Source organism: Dysidea avara, chromosome 2 (genome assembly GCF_963678975.1).
Source record: "Dysidea avara chromosome 2, odDysAvar1.4, whole genome shotgun sequence".
In the NCBI taxonomy this organism is placed as follows: domain Eukaryota; kingdom Metazoa; phylum Porifera; class Demospongiae; order Dictyoceratida; family Dysideidae; genus Dysidea; species Dysidea avara.
In genome coordinates, this window is record NC_089273.1 from 11,851,840 (window position 1) to 11,867,511 (window position 15,672).

At 36.6% G+C, this 15,672-nt stretch overlaps 1 protein-coding gene across 1 annotated transcript; it reads right to left on the reverse strand.

The window, feature by feature from the left end:
• Positions 1 to 588: 588 nt before the first annotated feature.
• On the reverse strand, positions 589 to 15,595 carry LOC136247820 (protein NLRC5-like). Its single transcript, XM_066039643.1, has 2 exons — positions 12,134 to 15,595; positions 589 to 672 (listed from the first exon to the last, which is right to left on the reverse strand). Exons 1-2 carry the CDS (start codon positions 15,593 to 15,595, stop codon positions 589 to 591), a joined length of 3,546 nt encoding a protein of 1,181 aa, XP_065895715.1.
• Positions 15,596 to 15,672: the final 77 nt, after the last annotated feature.

Genomic DNA, 15,672 nt, shown 5'->3' on the forward strand with positions numbered 1-15,672 from the left:
ATAGTTGAATTGGGCAGCTTATTAGAAAATCATCGTATTTTAGGGTGACCGAAGTCACAATTAGTATATTTTCTTGCCGTATAATGAAGACTTCTACATCTTGTAGTGCTCTAGCATCCTGTATAGGTGTGATGGGATTGTTGGCCACGTGACTGTTTGTTGGGTATTTACAGTTAAGACTGCACTGATATTGAAAGTAATAGACAATTTACAAATATATTAGCACTTGTTTGTTTTATCTTAAGGTCAGCCTGCATGAAAATCATCAGAAATAATGAAAAAGGCTGAGGTATCATCTTATTTTGCAGTGGAATCCTATATGAAGGGATATTTGTTCATGTGACCACTTTTTGGTTATTTAATTATGTTAAAATTATACTGATAGCGACTGCTGCAAACATTCCAATAACAAATTAGCACTTTTTTGCTTTATCTTAAAGGTAAATCTGTGTGAAAATCTCCAGAAACAAGAAAATGAAGCACCTTCCAATTTTGAGTGGAAACCCTATCCAGTGTGATTAACTCGGGAAAATAAAGTTGGTCCATTTAACACTTTATCACCTCGTAGGTTTGTAGCATCATTGCATATCACTTGTCACTTCTGAGTTGCGACTCTTGCCCAGTCACTTTGAGCGGGTCATCCTTGATCTCAGTGCTGGTCACTGTAAAGCACTAATACAATACAATACAATACAATCTGTGTTTAAATTTAAAAAATGCACTATCACGTGAGTAGTGTAGTCTAAATATAGAATTGTGTCTAATATTTTCGTTCGCCTGAAAGCATAGTCTACACGAGGGAACCCCTTGGGATTGGGGCATATCTTATTTTTTAGCACATCGTTTTATTAATTGCTTGTAACGCGCTAGAAATCATCGTATTATTATCACCATTCACAAACGAGTTGAATGTTGTGTGCACTCACGTAGTAGCGCACAAACAGTAATTTGGGATGCGTGTCAGTTACTGGAAAGCTTGTGACGGAAGTTTTAAAAAAACATCACTTAGTGACGGGGGGGCAAATGCCTCCCCTTGCCCCCCCCCCCCCCCCCCCCCTTGGCTACGCCACTGCCATGTAGAGAGTTCAGCAGCAAACAAATTGCCCTGTAGAGAATTCAGCTACAGACAAATCACCTTATAGAAAGATCAGCTAGAAGAAGTTACCTTGTAGAGAGTTTAGTTACAAACAAATCACCCTGTAGAGAGTTCAGCTAGAAACAAGTCACCCTGTAGAGAGATCAGCTAAAAACAAGTCACCCTGTAGAGAGTTCAGCTAGAAGAAGTTACATTGAAGAGAGTTCAGCTACAAAGAAACTACCATGTACAGAGTTCAGCTGCAAACAAATCGCCCTGTAGAGAATTCAGCTACAAACAAATCACCCTGTAGAAAGATCAGCTAGAAGAAGTTACCTTGTAGAGAGTTCAGCTACAAACAAATCACCCTGTAGAGGGTTCAGCTACAAACAAGTCACCCTGTAGAGAGTTCAGCTAGAAGAAGTTACATTGTAGAGAGTTCAGCTACAAAGAAACTACCATGTAGAGAGTTCAGCTGCAAACAAATTACCCTGTAGAGAATTCAGCTGCAAACAAATCACCCTGTAGAAAGATCAGCTAGAAGAAGTTGCCTTGTAGAGAGTTCAGCAGAGCTACAAACAAATCACCCTGTAGAGAGTTCAGCTAGATACAAGTCACCCTGTAGAGAGTTCAGCTAGAAGAAGTTACATTGTAGAGAGTTCAGCTACAAAGAAACTTCCATGTAGAGAGTTCAGTTGCAAACAAATTGCCCTATAGAGACAAACAAATCACCCTGTAGAAAGATCAGCTAGAAAAAGTTACCTTGTAGAGAGTTCAGCTAGAAACAATTCACCCTGTAGAGAGTTCAGCTAGAAACAAGTCACCCTGTAGAGAGATCAGCTAAAAACAAGCCACCTATAGAGAGTTCAGCTAGAAGAAGTTACATTGTAGAGAGTTCAGCACTTTAGCTGCAAACAAATCGCCCTGTAGAGAATTAAGCTACAAACAAATCACCCTGTAGAAAGATCAGCAAGAAGAAGTTACGTTGTAGAGAGTTCAGCTACAAACAAGTCATCCGGTAGAGAGATCAGCTAGAAGGATCACCTTTCAGAGAGGTCAGCTACAAAGAAATCAACCCTGCTTCATCTTTTCTTCTTCCTGTAGTAAAGAAAAAATGACAGGTTAAAAAGCCCTAAAGCCGGCCATAGGCCGGCTTTGGGGTATACAAATGCAAAAAGAAGTGAAATCTAATCCAAAACAGCCAAGCTTTAAAAGAAAGAGTGCTGCCCTGAGAAAGGCTATGGTGAAAAAAGATGTGAAATCCAAGGTGGCGGCCAAAAAATGGCTGTGATGGTAGTTTAATGGTAAAAATTTTAATAACGACAATTCAGGTGAATTTTGTGCCAAGACCAAGCGGCACCAAATTCACCTGAATTGTTGTTATTAAAATTTTTACCATTAACCTACCATCACAGCCATTTCTTGGCCGCCACCTTGGATTTCACATCTTATTTCACCATAGCCTTTCTCAGGGCCACACTCTTTTTTTACAGCTTGGCTGTTTTAGATTAGATGTAATTTAACTGCACACAATTCACACGATATGCTACATTCAATAATTTGGCTGTCAATTTTGTCCTTTACTGAAATAAGTACACCACCATAGCCATCGTCAAGATCACGAAGGTAAAGTTTGTAGCCGGCGAATAAGCCTGATGGGATGATCTCATTATCTGTTACTGATTGATCCAACCAAGTTTCGCATGCTACAACAATATCAGGTGAATGACGTTCCAGTAGTTCCCAAAAAGCTTCTTTTTTATTAACGATGCTCTGACAATTTAGACAGATCAAATCTTTAAGTTTTCACTTTGTGCATTTATTTGTAGGCTTGATTGGTTATTTAGCGTAAGGTTTATATACTGATTACCATTATTACCGATATTTGTTGTTCTAGGGTCAGGAGATTGAGGTGAACCTGTGGGAGCAGAGGGCTGAGGTGGACGACGTGTGAGGACGACAATGCTACCATTAACAGGAAGAAAGAAAACGCAATTTTCGCACCTATGTAGCTCTGTGATCCCTAATCTGATTGGAACCAAATTGCTAGAGAAATCCCGGTCAGTTAGGGGAGTCTACACACCAACTTTGAAGAAAATCGCTCCAGCCATTTCCGAGATACCAGTGAACAAAATTTATTTTTAATTTCTTCGGTTTTTTTTTCTTCTTCATCTTCATTTCGCACACTTCGCAAAATCCGCCATAAAACACGAATGCGTGATCTGATCGGGCTGACATTCGGCACACTTAAAGGGCTCATTAAGACGGATCTCCGTACCAACATTGGTAGGAATCCGATGAACATTCACGGAGGTATGACCGATTATTTGCGTAAAATAAGGTCGAAGGTCTGTCACGCCTACAGGATAAATCCCTTGGAGGAATCAGTTGAAAATTGATATGTAGATGAAACACCCATCGTAGGAGTGCCTTTTTGCGGTTTGAAAAGAATCGGGATAAAGACCATAATATTATGATATGACACAAAACCCAACCTGTGTCAAAATTACGCAATCGCGATTTTTATGAATAAAACACTATTAGTTTTCGTGTCTACCAAGCAAACCGCTTAGAGCAACGAGCTGAAAATCAGTATGTAGCTGGAATAATCGTCATAGAAAGTCCTTGCAGTAGTACAGAAGAATAGGATTACAAACCACTGAGTTTTGATTCGAAAGGCAACTACGTGTATTAATGCAAGAAAGAGATACTCTAATAGAAAAGTCACCCTAATAAAGCATTCAGCTGCATTTATGATTTACTCAATTATATTACATTGCAAGTTATTCTGTAGGGAATTCAGCTGCAAACAAGTCACCCTGTAGTCAGATCAGCTAGAAGAAGGTGAAGGTACCTAATAGAGAGTTCAGCTACATCATGTAGAAAGTTCAGCTCAAACAAATCACCCTATAGAGAATTCAGCTACAAACAAATTGCCTTGTAGAGAGATCAGCTAGAAGAAGTTACCTTGTAGAGAGTTCAGATACAAAGAAACAATCATGCAGAGAGTTCAGCTGCAAACAAATCATCCACTAGAAAGTTCCGCTATGAACAGATCACCCTGTAGAGAGTTCAGTTAGAAACAAGTCATCCTGTAGAGAGATCAGCTAGAAGAAGTCACTTTGTAGAGAGTTCAGCTACAAAGAAACCACCATGTAAGAGAGTTCAGCTAGGAACAAGTCACCCTGTACAGAGTTTAGCTAGAAGAAGTTACATTGTAGAGAGTTCAGCAGCTTCAGCTACAAAGAAATTACCATGTAGAGAGTTCAGCTGCAAACAAATCGCCCTGTATAGAATTCAGCTACAAATAAATCATCCTTTAGAAAGATCAGCTAGAAGAAGTTACCGTATAGAGAGCTCAGCTACAAACAAATCACCCTGTAGAGAGTTCAGCTACAAACAAGCCATCCAGTAGAGAGATCAGCTAGAAGGATCACCTTGTAGAGAGTTCAGCTACAAAGAAATCACCCTGCTTCATCTTTTCTTCTTCCTGTGGTAAAGAAAAAATGATAGGTTAAAAAGCCCTAAAGCCGGCCTATACAAATACAAAAAGAAGTGAAATCTAATCCAAAACAGCCAAGCTGTAAAAAAAGAGTGCGGCCCTGAGAAAGGCTATGGTGAAAAAAGATGTGAAATCCAAGGTAGCGGCCAAGAAATGGCTGTGATGGTAGGTTAATGGTAAAATTTTAATAACAACAATTCAGGTGAATTTGGTGCCAAGACCAAATTCACCAAGACCTAATACTTGTGTGCATGCATGCATGCTAAATTCATATTCAAGTAGTTTTTAGCTATATACTTGAGAGATTTTCACTGGACATGCAAGGTTTACACTACAGATTTTCCAGTCAGTTATGTACTTCCAAAGCTGCTTTACTGTACAGGTATGAATCCATTGCAAGATATCTGCATGGACAAGAAAATATTATGTGTAGAGAATGCACGAGATGAAAGTTTAAGCCATCCATACTATTATGATTGAGTATTCCAGCATAATGTGAGTGTAGGATTTAGCTACGTTGTTCTTGTTTTCTCTTCACAGGTGAAATGTGACAAATGGACACACATGCTATTTGGAAATGGCCGAAGCCAAATTCTATATACTGTTTATAAAATTACAACAAACTATTTGCAGAAAACATTAGACAGTATAGTAGCTAATTAATTTTTATTATTGTATGTGTGTTAGTTCTCTACTTCCAATCCATTCTCATACATATTAATTTTCAGTACGAGTAGCAACAAGTAGTTGAAGTATAGTATAGTTGTACTAGCAAATGTTAGCTATAGTAGCACCAAGCATAGTATAGCAGCGAATAGTGGCTGGTAGTATAGTGGCAAGTAGTATAGCTATAGTGGTAGCTGAAAGTATAGGAGCACTATAGCTATAGCAATAACAGCAACAAGTAAAGCAGCAAAAGGAGCTCAGATCCTGCATACAGTAGCTGGTGCAGCTAGTAGACAAGTAGTATAGCAGCAGGAAAAGGGGCAGCAGTGGCTAGTAGCAGTAGTAGAAGCAGCAAAGCAAAAACAGTTTACGTACATGCACCCATAGAATATACTATCTATGATGCACTTCGAAACTGAACGTCAGGGAAACACGCATCCCTAGGGATATGTGTATGGGGAATGCTTTACCTGGGGAACATAATACCCGCGGGGAAACATATATCACTGTGACTTGTAGATTGCTAGCCAGTTAGTGATATGTGTGCGGGGAAACACGGATCCCTAGTGATATGTGTGCGGGGAACACAAAACGTGGGGAAACACATATCACTGTGACACCGGCATTTCCCAATACTTTTAAATGGGCGATAAGCCCGGTTTTGTCAGACTGGGTCACAAATGTTTTAGGTGTCAAATGCACCCATATGGGTAATTTCCAAAATTTGGTCACATTTGTGACTCACTATCAAAATCCCTACAATACTTCATCTATCATCAGACAACCATGGTCATGTACGTAAAGTATGCCCCAAGCTAAGAACACTATAAGGTTTTCTCCTCGATATAGTCCCAGATGTTATATTATACTGTGTAACTGATGTATAGCACACTTGACTTGAATAATATAGATGACCTTACATTATCATTGTAGTTCACCATAGATTTCTTGGGTGTTTGAATATTGTAACTATATATAATGAGGATTTGAAGTTCATCTGATCTATAAACAGAACTACCTGACATAATATATTTACTCAATCCTATATTGGCATGATGTGAGATTTTTCTTCAAGAAAATATTAAGGTTAATCATTTTCTTTCATTTCAGTTTCCATTTCTACCATTTCCAATTACTTAGAAAATATGTGCATAATTCTAAATCAATGCATCATTAAACTAAAAGTATGATCTGTGATTTTCTATGAAAATGTTAAAAGAAGGAACAATATGTACTAGTAATAGCATGGGTAGCAGTGAAATTTGGGATAAATACCACGAGTGTTGTATTGGAAATTTACCATTTCCAATACAACAAGAGTGGATAAATTTCCCTGCTACTATTGAGACTTTTGTATGGGCAGCACTGTGAAAAAAGAGGGATATAAGATGGTATTTCCAGTGGCTTATTGAATACAAAAAAGCTTGATATAATCTGTATTATACTAACAATCTCATGTAAGGCTTCAGTTAATGTGTTAAACATACTGAAACCATATATGTGATGGTATAGTGTGGACATTATACTAGATATAAGCTATTTCAGGTGATGTGGTAAATAAACTGAAACCATATATGTAATAGTATAGTATGTATTATACTAAAGTATAACACGAGTATAATACAAGGTATATATTAAGGCTTATTTGTATTCAATAAGCCAATAGAAATACCATCTTATATCCCACCTTTTTCACAATGCAGTGAAACAGGTATGATATTAAAAACATAAACTGGTGAAATGAACAATACCGTGTATAACTGATTTATTTACATGAACACACTTATAATTATTTTGTATTTAAACAGATTTGATCAAGATAGACCAGATAACCCAGAGTCTGATGATGAAAGGTACATTCAGTACCGTGAATCGTTCATAGAAGTGATGAATAAAATTGAGGACTGATCATGTGCACTTATGTTAGTAGTGAGTGGTATGAACACATGCACTGCAAGTTACAGTAGCCATTTATATATTATTATACACATGCACTAGCTGTAGTATTGTAACATCATATTTCCTAGTATACTCTTCCTACTGAATATACTATACATAAACTACACATGTATAGCATTACTGTGAGTTTCATTATCTGTCATACTTACAGACAATAGTGAAGGGTGGTTCCAAGGGGCTTCTGAACTAATCAACTTTAAAAGTCAACAATTATTATTGTTAAAGTAACTCAGATTCCCTAATAGAACAGTCAATACATGTCCACACATCATAATTAGGTTTAAATTTTGAGCTCTACCACACACCCAGAGAAATCAAATAATATAATAATGGTATGTATGTGCACACATGGATATATTTCACAGTTGTACCACTGAGTCCTGACAGAAAATTGTATGAAATATAGTGAGCATTTTAGATTCATCAGTTGATGCTGCACTCAACACTATTGTCCAATAATGAAAAACCACAACAGATTGCCTAAACATGATCCAACATTGAAAAGGAAACCAAAAAATGAGACAGGACAAATCCACTAAACCACAATGATGAATTTGTAGAAGAGTTTAAATGTTTCTTTTATATATATTAATTATTTTTGTCAATGTGCAGAAATCTAAGGAAATGTAACGCACAGGTGTAATCATAGAGGTTCCTTAGATTGCTACAAAAATCAGCAGAGGGGATAGAGGTCAGTTAAATTATTACAAAAATCAATGGTGGTAGGGGAATTAAACACATTTACAGGGAGCTGATTCCATAATTCTATAGTAGAAGGGAAAAAAGAAAATTTATCATCAATCAGTGTCAACGGTTGGTAATAGTAGTAGTCACTTCTCAAGATTGAAAGTTTGGGGATAAGGTCTTCTGTGATGACCACTGATTATTTGTAAATTGTTGTTAGTTTGATTTTGGTTCTTCTAGTCTGTAATAGGGTAGATTAAGAGAGGAAAACATATCAGTGATGCTTGAATAATCATTACTACACAATCTAGTCATAGTTCTCTGAATAGATTCCAACTTATTTACTGTACCATTATTGTGATTCAGTAGTGGTCACTGATGGATCATGACTATACAATCAATGTGACCAGCTGGAAAGTAAAGGGAATTTTGTTGTGGAAACGGAGGAATAGGTTACTTCATAACAAAAGAAAATTAAAGTGAGGGTGTTACTACTGGAGCACGCACCACTTGTTTATATAATATTCTTTACTCCTGGATACACATTTGGAATGATCCATACACGTGATATTTTTTCCTGTGCATTGCAGCGCATGCAAACATAATGTTTTCCAATTAATACCTTCTGTTCTATACTACATCAAGCATTGCGATGCAGGTGTGCTATGTACTTATCTAATGCTGGCTAGATGCAATTTGATGCTACACAACCAAATAATATCCCTCCATTAACTTTGTTAAACAAGTTAAATTCCTGGACCATTTTATAATAATTGCAACACTTATAAAAAAGCACTATACTCCATTGGCTCCAATTCCTGAGCTTTGTGAGCTCTTCTTTGTACTTCAGTATCATCACCATAAGTTGGGTTAACAATCTCATTTCCTGCTACATTTAATTAATTATAAATTTTTTTTTAAAATATTTGTGCATATGTGACAAATATTAAAAAATATATATATATATTATTTTAAATAATATTATTATAAATAATTTTATTTGCACAAATAATAATTAATTATTAATTATTATTTGTGCAAATATTTGTGCATTTCTCGATACTTTTAAATGGGCGATAAGACCGGTTTTCCCAGAGACAGTCACATACAACAATAGATTTATAGCTAGGTACACCAGAACAGCCAGCTTACCATTTTCAGCCATGTAACACAACAAGAAGCACTGACACTGATAGCCACTTAAAACATCAAGAGGAGAGAGTTCACAGCTTTGTAATATTAGTGTGATCACGTGATCTCACGTGACACAGTTGTATGTGACTGGATCTACGAAAACCGTTCTTATCGCCCAAGACAGGATGTTTGATTTTTTCTCACAAACACAAAGCTTTATGAATGCACTATCAAGTTTCACTGCCACAGTCGACCAGAGTAAGGTGGTCTGCTTTTGCTGGCTGCTTTACTAGAGCACAGTGGCGAGCCGTACGAGTGGTCTGGGGTCTTGATGGAGCCCTGGCCAACCAGGAGATGGCTGTGTGTGGCTGTACAGCTCCGTGGTGTTGGACAATGACCTGTGCTGTAAATTTCCTTTCATTTTAGCCAGTTCTGAGCCCTGAATGGCCTATAACTTGGCCTAATTCATCCCAGCACGTCTCTTTTCAATTTTTGAACACCATCTTGCTCGCCTTCCGGGGCCCCCGCCTCCCACCCTTCTGGAGCTCGCCTTCCAGGGCCCCCGCCTCCCACCCTTCTGGAGCTCGCCTTCCAGGGCCCCCGCCTCCCACCCTTCTGGAGCTCGCCTTCCATGCAGGGCCCCCGCCTCCCACCCTTCTGGAGCTCGCCTGCTACAGACAGGGTATCACTCTTTTCACCCTATTTCATAACCCTACAGAACTTAGACAAAAAACGGTGAACCAAAAGGGCGAAAAAAAAAAAGTGCAATATTGAAGGGGGATCGAACTTAGGATCCCAGTGTGATGGTCCAGTGTTCTACCGATTATGCTACCGCTGCTAGCTCCCTTGATTACCTTCTTTTGTATCTTATAAATGTGACTAACGAAATAAGCTGTATATAGTAAGAAGAACCTAACCCTAAAGGTGAAGAAGAAACCAAAGCTGAACCCTAACCCTAACGCTAACACTACTAGACGCTTCCCCTAAAGTCTACTACTCGTGGCAACTACTGGACGCTTCCCCTAAAGTCTACTACTCGTGGCAACTACTGGACGCTTCCCCTAAAGTCTACTATTTGCGGCAACTACTGGACGCATCCCCTAAAGTCGACTACTCGCGGCAACTATACTAGATGCGTGCCCTAAAGTCGAAGAGAGAGAGAGCAACAACTACAGTAGGAAGTCTGGATGCTTTTGAGCTTAATATTACGTAAGGGTTATGAAAGGTGGTGAAAAGAGTAAAACCCCTACAGACAACCTCGGTTTAAAAACTATCTAAAATGGCGGGAAACTTAGCTGTTGACTACTTCTTCAGTGGATGATCAGGAAGGTAAGAAATTGTTGTAAAACGTGTGAAAATTTGGTATGCGTAGCTACCACCATTGGCCAGCTACAACACACAGAATATTTAAAACCGACGTTTCTCGATACTTTTAAATGGGCGATAAGACCGGTTTTCCCAGACACAGTCACATATATTCATTAGGCTTAACAGCATACTGTAGGTACTGAAAGTCTGTAGGATGCATCATGCTGGGGTAAAGTGATTATATTGACCTGCTATAGAACACGTGGGTAGATATGGGGTCATCCACATCTTAGGTGATGGGGAAATTATGTAAATACTGTTTCCACTACTGGTACTAAAGTTTGAAGACTCTTGAGGGTAGCATGCGAATAGCCTAAGACCATCATTAGTACTTACTTTATAAAGTCTATCAATCTTACCCATTAGGCATGAGGCTATTATGCTCCAGAAATTGAGCATTATGGTTTTGAGCAGTGCTCAAAAAATCACCTATTATGTTTTTGAGAATTGCCCATTATTCCCCAAATTATGCCAACATAATTGGCAGTTCATTGTTGTATCTCACCACTTTCATTGATGTTTAAGCTTCAAATAGTTTTCACTTCTTTAGCTAGTTGCTGTATTAGAGTATTTCATTTCAATGTGACTGCTTTATTAGAGTTAATAATTTTCAGTGACTGTTCTATTAGAGTTTCTGACTGCTCTATTAGGGTATCTCGATCTTTTTAACTGAATTGTGCAATCTGTAGATTTTCCTACTGTTAAAGCTTTAATATCACCTCAAAATGCTAGCATAAGTCCTGATTCCTACACATACCTTTTATGCCCGAAATTATGCCGGCATAATCGCCGCATCCCTATTACCATTAGCTGCTAAACCAATGTGTGAGCTTGAAAATTGACTTTCCATTCAGCACTTCTGTCTGCCTAGTTAGCATACAATGGAAAATAAATATCACAATCACCTGCCACACTAATCAATAATATACACCAACTATCATAACACAACAGGGTTTGAATATTTATAGTAAAGCTACTGTAAAGCTACTTTATAGTAAAGCTACCTTACACATAATACTGAAATGAAGTAATAAAAATGAATATAAAAATGTTTGTGCAAAATGAATGAAGCAATTAAGTAATGGTGACATGTAAGATTAACAAGAACTTGAAAAATCAACCTCTCGTAGGCTTGTCAGTTTTTCAATATCTAGCTTTCTGTGAATTATTGCAAAGCTATTGTTTGGCCAAGTGCAGTAACGCATGTTTAAGCACTCAAGGGAAGTGTTACAAGATAGTGCTTTTGCAATGCCTGAGGCTACAGTATCTGTAATTACTCCATGGCTTAAATCAAGATATTGTAATGATGAAACCCATTGCAAAGCCTCAGCTATAAATAACATTCCTTTTTCGTGTAGCTTACAATCCGATAATGACAGATGTTTTAATGACATATTGATACTAATGGCTGATGCTAATTCCTGAGCTGCACTGTCATTAATCTCATTATAGCTGAGCAGAAGGTAATGAAATGAACTTGTTTTTCTCAAGCTTTCAGAAACTGTTATAATATCTTCTTGCAGTAGTTTACAATCCGACAAATCTAAATATTCCAAATTTTGATTGTTAGTGATGATAAATCCAAGTAATAACACACTGGAAATACTACAAGAGCATAAGCTTAAATAGGTCAGTGATCTGCAATTGCTTAATGTTAACAAAACCCTGTGTGTCATCAAATTAGAAAGTTTGCATTGTGATAAGTTGATATACTCTAATGATTTATTAATAGGAAGCATATTTACACATTCATCCTCATGTAAATCTGAATCATCATGACCTACATCACAATTGTTGTGTTTAAAGTTAATATGCTGAATCACACTGCCTTCACTTAGTATCACCAGATTAACATAAGCAACTAGATCTATTTGTGATAGTTTACAGTCAGATAAGTCAATATTCCATAGATTACCATTAGCATGGAGAACTGAAAACATTTGTTCTGCAATCAATTTAGTGAAATCGTTTGATCCCAAGTTGATATATTTCAAACTATGAACATTCTCTAGAGTGGATAATATTAAAAGTAATCCTTCTTCTGTCATGTTGCAGTGTGATAGAATAAGATTTTCAATCATAATATTGTTAATAAGAGCAGTTTTAATTATTTCTGCTGAATTATTATCTATTAGATTGTTTTCTAAGGACAAACTCTTTATTGATTTCAATTTGATAGGACCCACTGTGAACAAATTTTCTGTGAAACAATTGGTGAAATCAAGATACTCAAGTTTAGCATTGCTGTACAACACACTAGCAATTTGCCCTGCACAGTTGTTTCCAATCTGATTGTAACTGATGTCAAAAGAAAGTAGTGAAGTAATTGTTGATAGTGCTTCACAAATGATTTCAATTCCAACATCATCTATGCCACAGGTATTTGCATGAAAATGTTCTAATGTTTTGCAGCAGGTGATAACAGATGCTACATCATTGACAGCTTCTTTAGTCATTTCATTGCTAGAAATGTTCAAATATCTTAAATTTTGTACTGTCACTAAACCTTTAGCAACACACGAAATATGTGATCCAGAAATACTACAGTCAGAAAGATCAACATGTAACACATTGCTATTGCAGTTGTACATAACAGTAACAATATTATTTAGACCGTCATCTTGAATTGTACTTGACTTATGAACAAAATACTTTAGTGAAGAAATATGCTGTATAGCTTGCATTATTAAATGGAAATTATAATCACTCAATTCACAATGAGAAATATTTAAATATTCTACATCTTCAGTGGAAAAGGCGGACACAATAAGACTGCACATCTTCTCTGAAATGCAATGTGGCGTTAGCTTGTAATAGCATATTGGTTTGATAATTCCAAAATTTAGATTTACTGCAAATGGATCATACTTAGTGACATCAAATCTATACATAGAAATGGTTAAATTACTAATCACCACACCTACTATGGCATGTTTAGTCTCTTCCTCCATAACTTTGTACTGCATGTTTGTATTTAATGCCATTGCATTAACAAGTATTTCAGTGCCATCTTTTTGTAGAATACAATCTTTCATATTCAAATATTCCAGTACTCTGCTACTAATCACAGAAGAAAGCACACAAGCAGCCTCATCAGTCACAATACTGTTACTGATATCTAATAATTTTAATGCTCTGCACTGCTTGAGGATATCACCCAGGAAGAATTCGGGTACTTCACATTGATCCAAATTGAGATATTCAAGCTCTTGGTTAATGCATAGTACATTGTAAAGAGTACATGCTGACGTTTTTGTAAATTTATTTGATTGCAAATTTAGATGCTTCAAGTAATTGCTATTTTTAAGCACATAAAGTATGTAATATAAGCCATCTTCTTCATCATTTGTCGGTAAGCAGCAGTTAGACAAATCAAGATATTCAGTCATACCGCTATCATCCAGTAAACTGGCTAAATATGATGATGCTCCACATACTATCTCATTTAAACTGAGATTAATATGTTTCAACTTAAAATGCAATGATGAACTTGTACTTAGAGTTGCAAAAAATTGAGAACATTCCAAAGAGCAACATGAGAGATCAAGGTGTTCCAATGTAGCAATATTGCACAAACTTAATGCCAATACCTTGGTAGCCTCTCTAGTGATAACATTATTACTAAGATTGACTATTCTAAGATGCATGCATTGCGAAAGAGCATTAGAAACTGTACTCATGCTGCCTACTCCCATATCACATCTACTAAAGTCTACAACTTCCAATGATTTATTGCTTTTTATTACAGATGATATCTCATCTGCAGCTTCAGTATCTACATCATTGTTAGAAATATTGATGTAAACCAAATTTGACAACACACTTTGAGCTTTCATGATAGACGTTACATCTAGTGCAGACAGTCCACAGCTGGAAAAATTAACATATTCCAGTGATTTATTGTTAACAATTATCCGAACTAGTATTGTAATCACATTTTTAGACTTCTTTTTATCCACTTGGCCAGTATCAATAATATTTGACTGGAAATTGATATATTTCAGGGTATGTGTTTGCAGCATTTTTTGTAAAATTTTAAAGATGCCATTTTTCTGCACTTGGCAATTGGAAAAATTGATGTATTCCAATCCAGTATTGTTGCCAATTGCAAATGCAAGATCATCTACAACATGAACATTTAATACAGATGAACTGAAATTCAAATGTTTTAAGGAACTCAGTAGCTTCAGACTGGCAGTAACTTTCCTAAGTTCATTTTCAGATAAACTGCAGTTACTCAAATCTAGGTATTCTATGTTAGAATTATTTGCAATGCAGTCACTTAGTGCAAAAGCAGTTTGAGAGTTGATAATGTTGTTGCTTAAATTTAGATGCCTTAAAGCAGTCATACTTGCAAGAGACTTTACAATGGCAAGAAAAGATTGTTCATACAAGTTGCAGTTACTCAAACATAAGTGTTCAAGTTCAACACCTTGGGTGAATGTGTAAGCCAGCTCATTGGCAGCTTCTGCAGTGAAGTAACTATAACTGATATCAAGGTAAGATAAGTTCTTTAAATGCATTAAGCTCTTCACAATTTTCATCAGTCCATTTGGCTGTAGCTGACATTTGGACACATCAAAATGGTATATTGCAAGGTTTTTAGCGATGGTAGCTGCTACAAAACCTGCTGCTTTTTTAGTTACTCTGATGCCACTTATATTAAGATACCCCAACTGAGTGAGTGTTGACATAGCTTTAGCTATTATATGAAACATGTGCTCACATAAGGAACAATTAGAAATGTTTATGTGCTTCAAACTTGTATTATTTTCTATTGTACTTGAAATAGCTGCAAAAGGAATGGTGCTTGAGTTTACATCTAGATGCTCTAATGATGACAAAGCTGCAAGAGCACTAAACATCTCCTTATGGCTACAGTTGCTTAGTGTAAAGTGTGTCAACTGTTTATTAATCTCTTCCATTATACTATTATATGGATCTTCCTCTTCTATAATGACAATTTGCTGAATAATATCGTCAATGGAAAAGTACATATGAGGACCATTTTCAGATACTGGTGCGCTTAAGTGAGCAAAGTTTAAATCAACTTGAACTAATTGTTTTAATACTTTACATGAAGATAATACTTCAATAACACTTCTTTCATTCAAACCGCTCATGGACAGTTTCAGACATTTAATGTTTTGATTCTTATTAATTATTCTAGCAAGGTTAGCAGTTGTCATATCAGTGATTTTATTCATGCTTAAGTCTATTGTATTTAGTGATGAAGTATAAATTAATCCTGTTGTAATATCATAGATTGAGGTTTCTTCTAATT